We start from the raw sequence: 20,242 nt of genomic DNA, 5'->3' as shown, positions 1-20,242 counted from the left end.
ATTAACCGATAACCGCAGCGTGACGTTTCACATAATAATTTATAATTTAAGATTGTTACGTCACAATGGTTACAAAGCAATTTCATGTGACCTCATCCCGGTGTCGCTCAAAATTATTCACGAATGGAGATAGTTTCGTGATCGCTCTGCTGCAAGAGATATGCAGCATTGGTAGGACATATGGAAGTATTTGAGTAAAACCCGATTCCGTTATCAAATGTCATTTATGTGACAAATTTCCAGTGATTGATGTGCAAATTCTACTTTGAGATATATAAAGAAAAACAGCATCAACTACGCACTTGTTGGTTGACATTGAATATATGATTATGAAATAAAACCGTGAACAATATATTTCGACCGAAAACTGATTCATAACTAATTATTGTCAAATTTGAATAATCAGCAATCTTGGTACTTCAATTATTTTTCACATTTATTAGGTCCTCACCGGTATGTTAGTCGTTGGTCCTCCATTTGAATTAAACGCCACAGGAGATAAATTTGCGATGACGTAATCATTTTTGAAAGAATTGTACATTATTAAGATGATTTGTACCTGAGATGTCAGTTAACGGCCCTTAAAATCGTAACCGTTAACCATCTGAAATCGTTTACGGAAACCATTCCCAGCCCTACTAGCTACTACTCACATCCTGACATTTGACCCATCACAGCATCTTTCTGCAACATCAAAACATGATGCTGTTAGTGCTGTACCGTACTACAGTACTATATGGGCAATGTGTTTTGAAATTATGAAATTGTTTTAATTGGGTGCAAATTATACTAATTCGACAATAAAATTAATATACGAAAATTCCGTTTGGCAATGGAATTTATTTGGCAAAAAAAAAAAAAAGTACTATATTATATACCGGTACCGTACCGGCAGCAGTAGATAGATAGATTTTATGTTGATTCAATCGCAAAATTTAAATAAACATATGCAGAATAGATAGAAGAATGTATGATTTGACAGGGAAGCCAGTAGAACAGCAGAGGAAAATTTGAACTTACAGACTTATCTGATTATTTAGGGTATCAACTTCTGGACTAGCTTGGCCCATCACACAGATCACATTTACTTTATTAGGTAAACAGGTTGTGTAAACAAATGCAGTAATAGCAGAATAGTGAATTTACAAATGACAAAGGTAGACTATTTGAATCAATTTTTAATTCTGTACTTGTTTATAATTCTGTAATTGAAGATATATTTCTAAACAAAATAAGCACCACAATTTTCATATCTGTTTACTTGGAAAACAACATGAAAATGAGAACTGGAATAGAATACACTAAAATTACGAAAAATGTTAAAGATTGTCGCAAAAGAATTTAAAGTTATTGGAATTCCACTCCATTGACAACATAACAATGAACTTTTTAAGTAACAGCTCACTAGTGTCATCGAATGGAATACATGATGTCAAAAACTTGTTGCGGTCTGTGGAATGGTCTACAAGTGTCCAGAAATTTAACCGAAACTCTTCTTATCCCATGGTAGGCTATGTATGACATTTTTCTCATGATAATATGATTCTTTTGAATAAATAGTTCCAATAGCTGAATAGGGCACAGTTCTTCAATTGCAAGACATTGGGTTCAATAAAACAAACAACCTTTTTGTCTCTGAAACAGGGACGTCTGGCACGACGGCAGATGTGTCAGATTGCGCCATGCTTGTCTTGATAATAATCTAAATTGATCATAACCAAATTGCGTTTTCGCAGAAAACTGATGCTACGGTAAAATTTTTTTTTTTTTGGTAAATTGGATTATTTATTTACGAGGAATCCAATGATCACGTTTTTAGATTGTGCTTTCTTTTAGTTTATTGCGCGAAGCTGTTTTGCCAAAATGGAGGCCCAGACTGTCTCTCAAATGAGGGATTTCCCCTTCTGTTATAATTGATGTCTGTCAATGTAGGGGCTATTCTTGAAATTGGAGAACTGTAACGTACTGAGTTCATTTATGATTTATCTATGTCTTCAATTTGATCAGATAATGCCTTATTTGTGTCCCATTGTCAGAACAACTCCACCACTAGTTTAGAACAACTTCGCCACTAGTAGGAATCATTGGTACATTGTATACAAAATGGACGTATTAGATTATTCTCATCCTTATGTAGAAGTGTTTTTGGTACCATTTCTTGCTTTTTGAAATCGAGCTGTTCTAAATTAAACAAGACTTAAATTTTCATAGCAATTCTTTTGACTACATATCCCAGGTGTTACATTACTGGATAATAAAAATTAACACATCGATTTTACTAAAAAATCAACCCTGATTGGGATTCTGGGTTCAAATAGTTTAATAAGGCATTAGACAGTCTCTAAAATCCTAATTGGTTATGGTAGTGATATTTATTCACCCTAGAATCATTTCCAGTTAGTCATTTCGTCATCTCTGTACTGTTTATAATTGTGCACTGGCATCTGTCTTATTCTGCTTCTATCTTTTGATAACCTTTTCATCTGCATTTCTATCAATATTTAGCTTTCACATCAGGACACTCTTCATATTGCCTCATGATGTTAGCCCGATCTTGGGATTTTAAACACAAGTCGAATAATCAAATTCATAGAAAACTGATCGTTATGTGTAAAGAATATTTCAAATTCCTTAATTTAGGAATAGTTGCGTTTCGGAAACAACAGTTTCTCAAAAAATAATACATTATTTTCTGGTAACTGTAGACAATATAGAGATCCAATTGGATATCTGTTTAAGTCATCTTTCCTACAAACTTGACTGAGTATACATCAACGTTCATGTGTTCATTTTGAATATGGCGCAAACTAGAATATCGATTCAATATTTCATATTTTGGAATGTATTCAGAATAGTGAATTATTTGGTTTCGCTTCTTTGTCTCGTCTTATAATTTATTCAAATTTCATTTCTTTCTTTTAAGATTGTCAAGCCCACTGCTGAAACTGCTGCCACTTATAATGTTTCAGAGGATCCAATATTGTTGCATCATTTTTGGGTGACACAAAGGTATTTTTTATTTATTAAATAATTCTATATTTGGTAAAATATATTAAAATTATGAAATAGGCTACTACAAACACCAAAATGTTTTTAATTAATCTGATTAAGAAAGGAACAATTTTATAAAGTTGCTGTTGATTGTTGAAATAGTTTTTATACCAAGCATTTGTTTATTCGTGTATTTTGTCGTAACCAAGGTGTGCACAAGCAGCCACTGATATGTAACGATATGTAAGTAGCTATTGTTTTCAGGACTAGAATAATTCCGCTTCGGTATTACCCACCATATTTATTACACACACTCTTGGTAAGGTGGTAGGCAAAAGTGTAGCCAACCCAAAATTTTGAGGCCATTTTTTATTTTTAATATGGCTCTTACTCGTGCTTTTTGCTTTGAACAAGGCTAGATAAAAGCAGCCACTGATATCATAAAGAATCCCTCTACTTCGCTGTCTAAGTTATCCAAGGTATACAAACATGCTTTTTCATGATTGGTTGATTGGTTCATTTCGCGAAAGGAATATTGATAGCAAGTCAAGAATAAAATAATGTTGGAAAAGCTGTAGAAATTTATATCTTCTTGCGAATGCTGCAAACTTGCATTTGAAAAAAAATGTAAAATATTTTTTTTTGGTGGGGGGGGGAGGGCATTGCCCCTTAGGCCCCTTGCCTACGCCTATGGTGTTGTGCATGAAATTCGTTAGATATGTGGAACTTGCGATGCTAACATTGGCATCAGTTAAGTTTAATACTCTAATTAACCACTAGGTCATCGCGTCTGTGAATTTTTTTTCATAGCTGATTCATTTCTCATTACCTCAGATCATCTATTTGCTCAGTTATAGGAAAGTTTTGGTTATTAGACCTGTAATGCCAAAATAGTTATAACAACCTGTTATCCCCTACATTGAATCAGATTTTTAATTCAGTTGTATTTTGTTATTATAACCGGCCTAGTATAATGGAAATGAATCATTACCAATGTGATGCAAAGCAGACTAGTATGATATTCTCCTATTATCATCATTAATCAAATTATGTGATTTAAACGTTTATGAGTAATTATTTCAATAAAGGTTAACAGTTCAAAGCTTAGAAGAAGAAGGTGCTTATGTTGTTGGCCCACAACTTGAAATTTCATCAGAATACAACGGAACTTTCCAATACAGAAACGATCAGAAAGGCAATCAAGATGTTCATGTAAATTAGTTAATTATTCTTGGTATAATTTTTCAATGATCTGGGTGTTTCGTAATCACTTATTCATTCTAATATATCGAATATCAGCCTTCAAATTCAAATATATTAGATAGTTACAGAATTGTATAATCATAAATTTTTTGCTACCGGTATAAATCACTATTTTTGATTTGGAAATGAAAATTGATTTAATATTACAGCTATTTGATGAATATTGTTCCAGTTTAGTCGTTATTCATCTGCAATATTGGGAAATATAATTTTGGTTTGCTTTAGATAAATATCAATATTTTTAATTTGGAATCCGAATTTATATGAAAAAGCGGTTTGAGTTTTTCGATTTTAAAGTTTTGATGGTATCCATATGTATGACCCAATTTTATAGACATTGACAATTAATAAGATTACATTTTAAAACGTATTTGTACTTACTATTTTGATATAAAATTCTGAACAGAGGGGATATCAATGTTATCACTATCAGCACTTTGGACTTTATTAAGTAAGGAGGGAAATTCGTAACCTGTAGAGTGTGGGTCATGTACTTTCGCAAAAATTCCAAATATATATGACCTAAGCAATGAATAGATAAATTAATATGATCAGTATAGTTGAAATTTTCCTTCTATTCATTTCATGAAGTTGTAAATAGATATTTGTGTCATAGGAAATTTTTGCCGTTACTATGCTCTATGTTACACATTTCTTTGTTACCCTGAAATATTTTACATTGAAATTATGATACAAAATTTATTTAGTAAACTTTATGGGTTTAACATATTAGGCTCATAGTACTCACTAAGTATAGTCAAAACTGATCATTCTATTATTTTAAAAAAATTCTAAAATACGAGTTTGAATTCAAAAATATTTTAGATAGGGATTTGTTCAAGTACAAATGAAACAATTAATCAATTCGTTTTGAACATATTCGGTACCCCTCCACTGCAGCTCTTTGTGATTAAGTTTCACTTTAATCTGAATAACAAGAACATCTACGGTATTTGTATTATGATGTTATGTTTTAGCAAATAAAACATATTCGACAACTATTTATCAAATAATACATGAAAAATAATTACAAAGTTATGCTTTAAATAAGACATTTATCAGTGCTTTTATTTTGTGGATATGCATAACGTCTACTTTGCCCCATAGTAAACATAACCCAAGCTTCAATTGCGTACAATTCTTTTTCCAGATGTTCCATTCCGTCAAAGAGATTTCTATGTCAATGCCAGAGAGAGTGTTTCCTCAAGAAAGATTAGTTGTTTACCCAGTGACCACTCAAGAAATTGCGTCATCATCTGGTGAAAAAACAAAATCTTTGGTCTTGCAGCCTACTGATCAACTCATTGTTATTGAAAAGAAGGAAGTTTATACTGTGACACCGTCTAGGGTTAGTATTTTAGCAATGTGTTTTTTAACTCATGATAAGTTATTATTTCTTATTGCTAAAAGTGTCTATTTGTAAAAATTTGTTTTACTGTATTTGATTTGAGTGGTGTACAATGACATATTAGCTATAGTTGAAATTCCATGCTCTCAGATTATGCAGGTTATGATGAATTAGGTAAGCTTTGTGCCGGACTGGAAAGGTCCTGGTTCTTATGAAAACATGCAGCCCTCTGCATATCACTGTCTGCTTGTTATGAGTTGAGGTGTAAAACCTTCCTAAATCGGAAATTCTTCGCAGCATTATTATCATTATTTCAGATTGAAATTTCCAATATTTTGATAACCCATTCTTTTGGTTTTCTATTTATATTGAAAATGAGTCAACCAAATTAGTAGCCTACATACCTCACCTCAGGTATTGACAATGTAATGATTCAGTGTAATTTCTAAATAAGAACTGCTATAAATGTGCTGCAATCAATCATTTTATCAAATTGACATCTTTTTTCTGTAATTTGCCATATCCACAGTGGCATCCTGAAAACTATGATATTGTAATTTGCTACGAAATAGTTTGATTTGTGTGAATTGTGAGATATAGTTCTTGAACAACAAATTATGTTAATTAATATATAGATCCCCTAGTTCTGTCTGCTACTGTTTACATTGGTGAGATTTTTATAATGAAAGTCAGTGCGTGTTACCCTTATCTATTTAGCATTGACATGGCGATATTTGAAAATTTTGCATTCAGTTATGCAATCAATTCTTTCATAAATAGCCTAAATTGTCATTCTTCTGCAAAGCTTTGAAAATATATTTTCTCATTCCAATTTTGCAATAGATAGTTTCGTTTTTCACTGTCAAGAATCTGGAATAATTGCAAATTTTATATGAATTGGCATAAAACCGACAATCAATTATAGTCATGTGATGAATTTCCTGCTTGGTTGAGATTCAACCATCAGATCAGGTTAAAGGTCATTTGTTAAAATTGGGTCAATTTTGAAGTTAATAGTGCAGAAACTAATGATAGTCTTTTTTACAGTTTGCCGCTTTCAGTGGAAAACCAAAGTACAAGTTTGTTGCTGTACCTTGTGTAGCATTTATGATTGAAATGACAAAAGAAGTCGTAAAGTATGTTTTTTTTTATGTTAAAAGTTTTTATTTGGAGTATATGGATACACCTTTTTTATCAGTTTCTAATCACAGAATTATTTTTTATGGTTTGCTCAATGCCAGCTTTGGGAAACACTCGAAATTAGGCCATGTTGTAGTAGCAAAAACATATGAATTGTTTTGAAAAACTGTTTGGGATAAAATTGTTAATTTTATCAGCTCCAGAAATTGTTGGAGGAGTCTCTCAGAATGCAATTCTATATACGGTCAATATAATTCCCTTGAGATTGTTGCATTATCCTGAATTTTGCTAGATTTTAGAAAATTGCACTTATTGTTTCATGCCCATTTATCGATTTTTGCAGTTGCAGAAATATTCCAAAAATTTTAAGGAAAACTCATTTATCATAATAGTATCATATAATAATACAAGTACTTGTTTTGGTTTTAATATGGATTTTACAGTAATTTAAGGATTAACAGGAAATCAAATGATCTACTATCATTAATTGAATCATGATATAACTGAGAAATTTACATGAACATATTATTATATTCATTGAGATCGATTGAGTTATAACAGGAATAAACATTTGAATGCCAATAATTGAATATTAAGCAAAGCATCAAGAATTCTATGTATTGAATATAACTGACATGGATTTAGATTTTGTCTGATAGGAAGGAAGTACATATGAGTTATTCCAGATTATCGCATTATTGCATGAATTTGTTTCATAACAATGACATGATGGAATTTTTTTGAAAAAAATGCTTGTGTGTGTACAATACAATATGCTATAATATAAGGGATTGGTATGATACAGTGATTCATCCCATGCCTTTACAATTGCAATTTTTTATTATAATTCTTTGGTTTAGCACTGATATATATTACAGTATACCCCTAGGATCAATCGGCCATCTGAGCCTCTTGGAAAAATATTCCAGTTGTATTTTTGATTCAAATTGTTGTTGTAAAAATTTGCTCTTTTCTGCAACTAATGGATCAATCCGTAGGACGCTACTACTTTATAATATTTTCAGATTTTATAGAGCAATATTCCACCCTGAATGTTGTCATTTACTTTGTTTCACAGGCATGACTTCAAACGACATATGGAACAATTCTTTTAACATTTGGCTGGAATTTTTTTCTCATTTGGGTGGCCATAATGGTTACTTGTACTTGGTGTCCAACTGTCCATATATCCAAGCGTTTCTGTCTTGTTTATCTATTCTTAATTAAACACTGCATTCACCACTTCTCTAACACAAAATACGATATACGGTTTGGCGGCAAGGACCTGAAATGGGCCACATAGGTTTTTAATCTTAGAGTTTTAACTTCAGCACCGAAGATAAGCAGACAACAGATTCTAGATAAATTATGTCAGTTGCTGCTGAGTTGGTCAGTTCGATGATCTGTAATTACTGTACTATGAACCTTTGGATATTCAAATTTTACCGAAACCTTTGAAATCAAAGCGAAAACATACAGAGTTCAAACAATACCTCATTTCCTGTCAATATTCACCTACTCAGCTATTCACACATCATTTCTGTTACATGTGTCACCTCACTGAATAGACTCAACGTTCAAATAACTTCATTTAATGTAAATTTCCACCTTTCATACTTTTCAGGAAAATAATTAAAGACTTAAATTTGAAATAGACAGCATTTATTTGGCTAATTTTAATATTACAGTCGATGGAAATATTACTATATACAATTATCATATAAATTATATGTAGAATGTAGTCATAGAGTTTCAGTTATATAGCCTTGAAATTTAATATAGATTGAATTTATACAACAATAAAATTCGGATTAAGCTGATATACTGTCATTATCAAACTAATGGCAAATGGTGACTTGAATTTCTATATAAAGAACCTAATTTCATACAATATAATAAGATTTTAATATTTATCAAGATTTGAGTTTGAGATATTTAATCCAGATTAATTTATTTTAATTTGTATTGTCAGTTATAGCGTGGTCATTGTAAATTTATTACTTGTATTTCATTTCGTGACTATTTTTAATGACCAATCAATTATTGATCTGATATAGTCAAAATGGCTATTACCATTACATCGATAGTTTGAAGATTTTTGATTTCGACGATATTGAGAAAGATTCTTCATTTTTTGTACAATCTTATTCAAAATAAATAAAATTGACTTTCAAAAAATTCTAGAATTCTGGCATGATATTCTAATTTTCAATACATATCTCTTACTTATATCTTTAACTCAGACTGATTGATTACTCAGTAGTACGTATGTCATTATGTTATTGTATGAAGGTTGACAACCGGATATCACATTAAATTGATTTCTGGGAATTTCAAATAGGTGATAACCCAGTATTGTACTTAGGAGCCAGTTCCTGGTAGGCTTATGCCATGCAAAATTGATTATCTGGTGGTAACCTGATATGGCACACTTAAGTCATACCATACCAACGAATATTTGAATACACTTAAAAGTCATTATATTTGATATAGTAAGTTTTTGACTTTAGGAATAATTTACAACATTTTTTAAAAAATTAGGGATTTGAGCAGTTACACAAGTGGAATAAAATTTATGATATTTCAACTGGTACCAAACAACACAAAAAACCAATGACCTTTATATTTATGTCATTTTAGATATGATCAATGTGAAAATATGTTGCCCCAAATTTAGAATGTATACGACGTCGACTACTGAGGTATCACTCACTGTATTACTATTAGCTCCTATACCAACATAATTTTTTTTAAATTTTACCTTCAAAATTTACAAAAGTTTTTGGAATATCACAGTATTTATTCTTTTGTTTATTTTTACAGCTTGCCTCTCTCCACAAAAGGAAAATTTTCTACGTTGTCGCATATTCCATCACATGGAAGAGAATACAGTTTCAAAGACATCATCGATGAACTTGATCTTCCTATCAATCTAATAACATGTCGCAACTGTCCGCAAACTCTTTTGGATGAGCATTTTATACGACCAGGAATGCGTTTGAGGCTGACTGCGGTGAGTTTATCGATTCTGTGATTTTATTGTGCGCACAGAATAGTTTAATGTTGACGTTCGAGACGGAGCCTGTAGGAACAGATTTTGTGGATTACCGTTGTTGCTATGTAGTCTGGTACTTTCTCACATACATGCAATAAAAATACCCTTTTGGCAAAATTCATATGGCAGTACATGAAAATTTGAAATTTTAGAAATTGAAATTTCATTGTGCGAAATATCAATTTCTATTCCAAAATTCAGCAAATTAGGTAGGCTATTTACCCAAATGTTCGTTAGAAATTGTGTTTTGCCCATCCTTCTGGTAAAATTCATTTTGCATTACAGAAAAGTTATTAAAATTTTAGAAATTGAAACTTTATTGTGCGAAATATCAATTTCTATTCCAAAAATAGGCAAAGTAATAGGTTTTTGCGTGGATCGACTTTTATAAGACAATATCTAAATTTTGGAAGTTATCGAATAGCTTAGTTGATAATATTATTCAAGCCATGAAATTGGCTATGAAGTTATTGCATAGTAGCATTTTTGATGGTGCTTTTTGCCAATAGCTTACACTGCCATTACTGAATCACTTGCTGTAATCATTTTAAATAGTATTCAAATTGTGACAGGGCTTTTTAATAATATGATACTATCTACTAAAGTTTTCCGTTATATATAGAAATAATAATTACAGTATTGATTCGCTGTGAATGCTTCCATTTTTGGAAAATTTTTCATTGACAGTGACGTTGTAAGTTGTTTCTAGTTCATGTATGAGTCGATATGAGTTTAGTATTGCACAAACATCAGGAATGGCCAAAATCTAATAATTTACTATTCCCAATACATTCTAAATTTATATATTGAGTATGTATGCAATTTCAAATTTATTTCAATTTGGTTTTTTATTTGGACATTCTTTTTACATTGTTGCTCGAAATACATGTTATTAATATACAAGTCAAAACAATATTATTTTATCTCAATATTTGTATTTCTGTGGTGGACGAAGAATGTACATATTGAATAGCCTAATATAATAATGTCTCAAGTTCTTCTCTGATTTTAATTTTAATTTACCATATTCTGAATTAACCATTGAACAGCAAATCTATGATATGTGCCAAATTTTACATTTTTTTCGGTACTCCTGAGTGTGTATACCAGGTTAGGGTTAGGCCATAATTTTATTCCTTATTTTAGTTCTATTACGAGTTCGGGACTGTCTGTGTTAGCAAAGTGAATATACCCCCTACCCATAGGTTTCAGTCCCTTTACACAACTCAATGTAAAGTAGGCGAACAAAATTAGTTACCTCCATATTGGTACACATACTTCTGGAGTGCCGTTTTTACAGCAATGTAAAGGATGTTTTCTTTGTTGTAGTTGAATTATGTTTGTCTGGCTAATGTTTGTCTCCGATTATCTGGTCACTCCATCCTTCAATCTTATTTTTGATTCTACAGACTTCATCTGAATTCAAAACATTTTGATAAATAAAAGCGAATTTACAAAACACTTTCTTTTAATTAAAACCATTTAAGACTGACAAAAAATGGTAAAATGAAATCTTTCCAATTTTTTACCTATCCAGGTTGAAGAACATGAAGTTATACTGGGAATATCAATCCAAGAAAATGTAGTTGAATTTGCTGCAGAAGATGTTGAATTTATACTACCGAAACATTTGGAAACCGGAGGGGTAAAATATGACTTTTTTATTTTTAATATCCAAATGATTTTCAATTTTGTTTCATTCAATTTTGTGAAGTGTGATTTTTTGTGAATTTACACTTTAGGTATAACTCGAAACAAAAATCAAGGAATAAATATTATTTTTGAACCTAAATTAGACTTTTATGGGAGCTATATCGATTTATAGATAATTGTTATACATTTTAGGATTACAAAGGTCGATTTAATTCATGTTTGCGCTTACTAATTCTGTATGAAACGATATTGTCTAAATGTATTCAGCCTTGGTAACTGTAATTTGTATTGATCACAAATAATAAAAAAAATGAAAATTTGCTTCAATTTTATTTATATTCACTTGTTAATTTAGACAGGTATTCTGTATCTTTTATTGGTACTGGGTTAATATTGTTAGATGCAGTTCAATAGGATAGTTATCCTTTTTGTCTTGTCTGAATTACGGTAAGTATTTTCACCAAGTTTATATTCCACTTGAAGGAAGCCTATTGCACTTGCGTTAGTTGGGTATATAATATATTTCTCAACCTCCCACTTATACAAGGTTGTAGTGTTCTTCTGTTTCGCCTTGTAAAAATTCATCTCGTCAGATATGTTTCTATCATGCTATGTTTCTAAAATAAATTAAATGGGAACACTTTTATTTTGTATAGGACAAAGACCAGGAAATTGCTTATCAGACTGCTTTGCAACGTTTTCTCATGGAGTGTCAGATAAAGAATTCCCCAGTCAATATAAAAGATTATCAAAAGTATGTCCGGCTTTACATTAAAGTATATAAGTATTATCGTATAAGGATTATATTATATGAAATACTTTACTTTCATTATTGTTGAATTATTAGGTCGACTCAATATGACTGATTTCGATAGAGGTTTATGTAGGATTCTGTAAATCATAAATATCATTTGGAAAGGCTTATTCCGATAATTATATTAAAAAAATAAGATAGCATTTCATTTTTATCCCAGGGGAGAGGACAGCCGATAAGACGGCTTAATCATATTGCGATCTACGGCCTCTTGTCCAGATACCAGTTCATTTTTGTTTTTTGAAATTTTTGTGTACAGATAATTTTGTAATTTTTTATTCCACAGATCAATACGAAGTCATATTTCAAGGGTAGTTCGACCAACCAAACCCAAAGCTCTCAGTCAAACTGCTGCAAATCGTGTTTACAAGTACAATGCCACTCAAATGTCATTTCAAAATGGAATGCCAGCGATTGCATTATTGTCCACTTCTAACAAGTATGATTTTTTTTGTTTGTTTTTTTCTATCATTTTCTACAAATTATTCAAAATTGACTACCATAATAAGTCTTTTCAAGGGGCTTTCGGGTTTTGAAATTTATACCTGACTTCAAACTCTGAACCGTTTTCAAACTTTTTCTGGCTCAAAGTTGACAAAAATGTTGTTTTGAGAATGCTTAGTCGACTTAATGCTTTTGGAGTTTTTTTTAAACTTCGATAATCACCATCAAATTTTTGAAATTCAGATGCCTAAGAATTCTAAATTTCGACTGAACTGTGGACTAGGACTTTCCATCTTCGGCGTTTTTGTCCATTTCCTGAACTAATCTATTATTCAACAAACAGCTGTGCTGACATTATCATCATAACATCCATATATTTGTTTTCTAAATTTATTGCACTTTTCTTAGTTTTAGAAACTTTGATCGGCGATCCAGTCATCCTTCTGATGCTCATCTTACTCAAAGACACTCGATGCCTTTACCTGCTCCGCCTCAAATTACTCAAGAAGTCACTCCACCATTACCTCCGAGGAATTCTCGGTGCGGATCCAATTTGCGAGTAAATGGTGCAGGAATACCAAAAAGGCCACTTTCAGCCAGATTAAGGAGCCTAAGTCCAATAGACTTCGATGATTTCCCAACGAGACCGCCCCCACCTCCACCTAATTATCCACCTGAAAGACCAAAGGCAGCATCAATGAATGAAAGGTAATTTGCCAAATTAGAATAAGAGAAAATATGAAGAAATTTGCTCAAATGCTATTCCTATGTAAAGACTTATTTTATTTCAAATTTTTCGATTTAGCACAGATTACAGTAAACTGCTGAATATAGGTTGACAGTATTTTGATAATTATCTTTCATCTTCATTTATTTATTTAATGTTTGGCTAATGAGTAAGTACACTTTTATATAAAAAATAACACGATTACAATAACGCATAAATTCATTTGATGATTTTCCCCTAATTTTATAGCACTGTTAATCATATGTCTGGAGAACGAATTTGGGAATCATTGGATGAAAGTTGCTTGAAAAAATTACGCGAAGAAAAAGGTTTAATTGAGGAGATAGAGAGGAATGATTCTGTGTTTGAAAACAATGCAACAGAGCAACGAACAGGTTTGTTGAAAGACCGCCTTGTTTTTGGGCTACTTTATATCATATTTGCAAAATTCAACTTTTTTCAAAGACTATGTTAAAAATGATTTAAAGGTTTCTAACATATTTAAGATGAATTTTAAGATTTTAATAATTTCAGTCTTCACTTCTTATAGACACTTTTTAAACATTTGCAATAAGAAAAAGAAGTAGTTGAAATTTATTTGTTTGCATAGAGGATTTTAACAATCTATGTATTGAAAACTTAACAGGTCTCCCTGTACCAACAAGTTCATTGAACGATGGAGTGTTTCATCTTTCTGAAAGCACTATAGAAGCTCCTAGGAGATCAGTGTCACCTGAATTTACATTATCTGCACAATCAGCAGTTCCATCTCTAGTCGAAACAGAAGGTTCAGTAGAAACAGACAGTTCAGTAGAGAGTGTCAGTGTTTTGACACCCACAGTTGAAATTTCTAAAGAAGCTTCATCTGTCGTCGGGAACAAAATTGCGAACCCTACTCGTTCAGTCAATATGAACCCCTACGAAAATGTTGTTTTTTTGGAAAATAAAGTTTCAATCAAAGTAATATCAGATGAAAATCAAAAAGCAGAGTCTTTAATTGTTGAAATACCAGAGAAAAATGAAAATATGGAAGAGTCATCCAAACATAATTCAGAAAATGCTGTGTCATCAACACAAAAAGAAATTAATGCCGAGTCAGCAAATCAACAAGAAATAAATACTGAGTCAGCGAAACAGCAGGAAATAAATGCAGAGTCAGCGAAACAGCAAGAAATAAATGCTGAGGCAGCAGTTGAAGATTCCGAATCGCAAATAACTAGCTTGGAAATTTCAATCTCTTCCACAAGGTCAAGTTCAAGTGCAGAAAAAAGTGATGAAGATGAACCTAATCGAAGTCAAAATTCTCAAAGTTCAACATTCCCGTCGACGTCATCAACAAGCAGTTCCAGCACTTCGAAATCAGGTCGTCAACGGGATGGTAAAATGTGTTAAGATTGTCTGTAATTGTCTGTAGATGCAAAATAAAGTGATTTTGTAACAGCTTTTTGGACATAAAATGGTTCGTTTTGCTACATTTGTTGTCGTTGTTAAAGTTTTTAAAAATGATTTTCTTCGCAAGTGATAGGCCATTTAAATTAAATTATAAGTACTTGAAAATGATGAAATCGGTAGAAGGCTAGAAAAGATGAAATCGGTAGAAGGCTATCACTTCAAATTTTTTCACAAAGTCTTGCTGGGCCCAATATTTCATGAACTGTGTTGTTATTCGCTTTTAACCCCACAAGTAATAAACCAATCAATTTCAAATTTTCAGTACTTGAATACTTCATCCTCAATCTTGACTTAATGTCCATATATTTGAGCATTGATCTCTTTTTAAACAAAGTATTGATGTGTTTACCTCAATACTCGTAAGTTCTACTAATAAATTAAATCGTTGCAAGTCCCTTACAAATTACTTTTGTAAAAAATAATAAAACTTACTTTTCTTTACAGGATTCTATCATGTTTCTCAGTTCTCTGTTATAAGTGATGACAGCAATCCATTACAACATGTTTCCTTTGCTTGTAACTATGTTCCAGTAAGTTAAACTATCAGTATTTCAATTCAATTTTCACCTGGAAAGAATAAAGAACAATTATACTGGTTTGAGTCTGATCTTACATCTGCTTATTGCCATGTCAAAATATCATGCAAACTGGTTGGCACGTAACCATCATATTTCTATATAGTTTCAGCAGCTCTTCATTTTGTTGGCCGCCCGTAATATTACTCAGATTGCCGCTCACTTATGAGTGAGTGTGAATGACCTTGTTTTGAGCAAATTTTTATGTAAGGCATTCAATCTAGCTAATCTCGTCAATTATTAATGAAGACAGTAGACAGAGACTCACGGAGTATATGAAATTCCATTCTGTCAGTTATCAATGTTAATATGGTCAAGTAGTAATAATTATGCATATTAGATATTTTTTCCACAAACTGTTTTAAAACATTAGATCAATAAGAGTTGGAAAATCCAAACATCTTTAAAACAAAAATTTTTTAGCTCGACATGCTTTACAATATATATTTACGCTCCATATTTAAAACTTTCAATTTTGAGTTGAAAAATCTCACAATTATTCAATTTTCTCTTTTCAAATTATCTAGTCGCCAAGAAATTGGATTCCACCATATGACCTCTCTGGAATGTCCGTTTCCGAAGTATCAGATGCACTGAGGTATAATTTTTTATTCTTTTAAAAATCTACTTTCAATTCTCTCACGAATTTCACTTTTACCTAAATGCTGGTTAAAATTTCAGTCAGTTTAGAACTGAGCCACTTTCAATAGGCAATTACTGTTATATAGACAAAAAAAATTTTATCAGTCAGGTTTAGATAATAGGTATGTGTGGTTTATCATCCATCTAAGGCTTTGTATTTTTTCGTCTTTGATACGCCAATTGTTACGTCGTTATCACAGTTTTAACACATGTATATCCTAACAATTCAACTATACCGGTATTTCGGTATCGGCCCATTGCGGCGCTCTCCTCTTCCAGTCCCTGAATATTCTTCTGCTTCTAATTTTGATCTCCGGTCAATCTACTTTGGGTACATATGTAAATATGGTAACATTGTTGCTAGATGTAATGGACTAGCTTGAATATAACTTGGACTATCTATGAATATAACGCTAATACACAATAACTGGTATGTCACAAATAAAATTTATTTACACCACCTCTGTATATTTTCCCCCTAAAATTATTCTATTTTCTCTTAATTATAAGGTATATTGGCATGAATGAAGACACCGTTGAATGGTTTCGTGCTGAAAAAGTTGACGGTCATCTACTGTGTGCAATCGAGAATGAAGTTTTAACCCAACATTTTCGATTAACTCCTTTCCAACAAAAGAAAATGGTTATGTTCCTGAAAGGATGGCGTCCAAAACTAAAATAAGAATACATGTCAAGTGTTATTCAAATTTTTTTTAAATGCGTTAGTGGCAAATTCACAATTTGTTAGTAATTTTAGGGATTTTTTTAATTACTGAACAACTAGGTATATAGAAAGAATAAATAAGAACTCTGGACCAGAAGTTTTTAATCTTTTATCCTTTTCGCACCCCTTTGAAATCATTGACCGATTCTTGCAGAGACAAAAGTTTTTTTTGAATTGCCCATTTCTGTAGCTTCAGCTGCATCTTTTTCCTTGTAAGTTCGTTCTATCACCATAAGTTATTCAAAATAACATTCTTCATCGTTCCATGACTGGATAATTTTGTTATTTTCTAATCTTAAACCCACTTTTTCATACCAGTCTTCCGAGTATATGGATCCTCAGGTAGTTTGTAGTGTTTTCAACGTTTGTATTTATTGTGAATGTATTCTTGTATTTTACATTAACACATTGTTTTCTCTCTTGTTCTTCAATGTTGTAATCATTAAGTCTTCAAATTTTTGTGTAATATCGCTGCCTTCAATGAGATTATTAGTGTTTCTTTTTCTTCCTAATTGTTTATCTTTTATTTTCTATCTGCGAGAAAAAAAGGTTGTATATAATAATATTATTTGCAGTATGTCTTATTCTAAATTTTTGCAATATGCTCATTACTTATAGCTTGCCAAGTAAATTTTTTTATGCAATATTTTCCCATGACGATTCTGCTTTGTGAACAGCGAAGTAGATTATTATAATTACTGTGTTGTTAATAGCATCATTTCACATTTTAATGGTTTATGTATAAGATGGGAAACCGATAATGTACCTGATTACCTTATTGAAAATCTGCTGAAATATTTGTAGTCTGAGCATTATATCAAGTATGGTTCTGATATTGTCTTTTTAAAAACATTATCATATTTGGTCATGCATCAAATACCAAAAAAATTATTCAATTCAGAATTGAAACAAAACTGTTCTTTGAAGACGTGTACACATAAAAGTATCATTTTGTAAAAGAAACTTGTTTATCTATAATAATGAGATAATTAAGTCCATTTCGTTTAAATATTTCATTAATGCAAGCTCAAAGGAAAATATGATGTCTTTTGAGATTTAGAAACTAATTGAAGACATGTCCAGAAATTAGTGTCTGTTTGGTCCCAATGTGAACTACAACTTTTATACATTTCATCATTATATTAACGTGTTGGAATTCTTCAATTGGATACAAAAAGAAGTTTATCAAGTCTAAAATATAGTTTTCCTTCAGTATTGTCCATGAATGAAAACAGCCTTTTCTCTGTGTGAGAAAATGCTGTTATTTTTCGAATAGAAATTTTTTGTTTTGTTGAAAAAATTAATGACACTTTTTATGTGAGGGTTGTACAGTTATGAAATTTTGACACGATACCACTGTACAACTATATGGTATGAACTTTTGTGATTTTTTTCTCATTTCAAAAGTATTTTAGAACCCGAATCATAACCTTAATTATTCTTTAATATGAAACTTGAGCAATATTTTGTTAGGTACTTCTTTTATTACAATAAGGTGAACATAACTATTCCATGACTAAAATAGAACAAATTCTGCAAATTTACTTTATTTCAAAATTCATGCTTCTATATATAACAATTAACCAGTATCTAAAGTTGTGCTTTGAATCAATCAATTGGTCATTGGCAAACCAACATTCCATGGCTGTAAATATATTCATTTTCTGTACATCAAACACAAATTTGAAAACAGTGTGAATTAGTCTTTCCAAAACCAATTAATACAGATCAATTTTGTTATTATACCTTTGAATCAATTTGCGTTCAGAATATTGTAAATTTGGAAACCTTTGTTTTAACGAAAAAGAGTAGGTTGTCAACTAAAATGATGAATTTATTAATCTTTATTTAAATGTAGAATTGGTTTCGGTTGAATTTTTCTTACCTTTTTGGGGGTCTAATTTAGAATTCCAGATATAATATATTATTTTTAGGATTCCTTCCAAAAGTAGATCACACATTTCCAGTCATCCCCTGGGTATTTCATTTTCATCGTATTGTAACAAATTTTTATATTTCTCATTTTTATTTGGTTCGACTATTCAGCAGGTTTCCTAATTCTGGCTGTGCGTGTGTATAATTTTGATCTATGCATGAGATTTGAGAGTGGAATACCATACTTCATTAACTTCAATACTATAGTCAATCAATGAAAAGGTACATTCACGTTTGATGGTTTATCCCGCTATATGATGCTTATTTAGTTATGTCTAACAAGTATCAAACATTGATTGCATCTGGCCTGTGAAATCCCATGAAATTTACACCAGACGGTGTATTTATATTCATAAACGAGTCTGACTGATATTTTGGTGTATGCAATATTTATTTTAATTGTCTACTGAGAATACTTAGTCCTTAATCAACTTGATGCTTTTTTAGTTTTCTGTTAAAGATTTTATAAATTTCTGCGTATTTTCTGCTATGAACACAATGACTGCTTCCGGTTTGGTTAAACATTGTAGGCTTCTGGAAATATTGAGTACAATCTGTGTATTTATGGAGTTGACAGGGGAGAATTGTCCGTTAGGGATAAAATATTTATATGGAATAGCAGTATCTTTTTATTTACTGAATGATATCGCGATTATCGTTTATATTTTCTGCTAGTATTTATTTCGTGAAGTGCAAAATAAGTGTATTATCTGTAGCGATAAGCCTTTAATGCCTTACTCTTCAAATAAATTTTGAGGGATGTATTCATTGTTTCAACTTTATCGCGGCGGTGGATTGTTTTCAGTGTATATCATTCAGACGGTTGAGCTCACGAAACCATAAATGGGTTAAGTTTGCGACAACGAGTCCAGCAATACTATCTCACATGATTGATGAGAGGGGGGATTCCAAAGATGGAGCTTATGACGACATGATATGATGCCATATTTTGTATCTGATATAACGTGAAGAATACGCTGTCGCGGATCTTGTCTTTTAATATTTGTTAACTGTTTTGTGAATAAACATATAAAGTTGTAATATGACATAGTGCCATCAAACGTTCTGGTAACACGGGTCAACTTTGAAGTGGCAGGTGTGTTCTTTATACCAGGGGCGTGCAACATTTCAGCCGATGGTTTCAATGGTTTATATAACCAACTTCAGACATCTATCTGGGCCACACAAAAATTAGTTTTTCCATATACACAACGGCAAGAGAAGATAATGCGGCTATTGCTTGCTCTACCAGTAGCAAAAGGCACCGGGCAAAAGTACGTATTTTTACCCATGTAAGCGCCTCTTTAAACTGTCGGATTGGGATTTCATGCTTGAAGCGGTGAATCTGAGTGTTGACAGGGACCACACTAAATGGGTTGCGGTCCGCCTTTTGCACACCCCCAGCTTAGACTAGGGCTACCAACCGTCCCGGAATTGACCTCTGGCGTCCCGGGCTGAGCTGAGGTTGTCCCGGAATTT

At 31.8% G+C, this 20,242-nt stretch overlaps 1 protein-coding gene and 1 long non-coding RNA gene across 3 annotated transcripts; one reads left to right on the top strand and one right to left on the bottom strand.

The window, feature by feature from the left end:
• Positions 1-1,184: 1,184 nt before the first annotated feature.
• LOC120338267 (uncharacterized) lies at positions 1,185-19,527 on the top strand. 2 transcript variants are annotated; one of them, XM_039406247.2, is made up of 15 exons: positions 1,185-1,506; positions 2,924-3,009; positions 4,080-4,203; positions 5,405-5,602; positions 6,650-6,738; positions 9,566-9,755; positions 11,335-11,442; positions 12,107-12,204; positions 12,551-12,703; positions 13,117-13,416; positions 13,685-13,830; positions 14,082-14,798; positions 15,332-15,417; positions 15,990-16,060; positions 16,615-19,527. In XM_039406247.2, exons 1-15 carry the CDS (start codon positions 1,381-1,383, stop codon positions 16,784-16,786), a joined length of 2,664 nt encoding a protein of 887 aa, XP_039262181.2. In that variant the 5' UTR covers positions 1,185-1,380; the 3' UTR covers positions 16,787-19,527. The 2 variants fall into 2 exon arrangements, with proteins under 2 accessions (XP_039262181.2, XP_039262173.2); XM_039406239.2 differs by having other exon boundaries at positions 14,082-14,813.
• Positions 14,733-16,088, bottom strand: LOC120338290 (uncharacterized). Its single transcript, XR_005569070.2, has 3 exons — positions 15,957-16,088; positions 15,320-15,454; positions 14,733-14,843 (listed from the first exon to the last, which is right to left on the bottom strand). It is a non-coding gene; the product is annotated as an uncharacterized LOC120338290 (long non-coding RNA).
• Positions 19,528-20,242: the final 715 nt, after the last annotated feature.

The sequence above is a fragment of the Styela clava genome, chromosome 1 (genome assembly GCF_964204865.1).
Source record: "Styela clava chromosome 1, kaStyClav1.hap1.2, whole genome shotgun sequence".
Taxonomy (NCBI): domain Eukaryota; kingdom Metazoa; phylum Chordata; class Ascidiacea; order Stolidobranchia; family Styelidae; genus Styela; species Styela clava.
The sequence above is the reverse complement of the archived record's forward strand: the minus strand, read 5'-3'. Positions and strand labels throughout refer to the sequence as shown.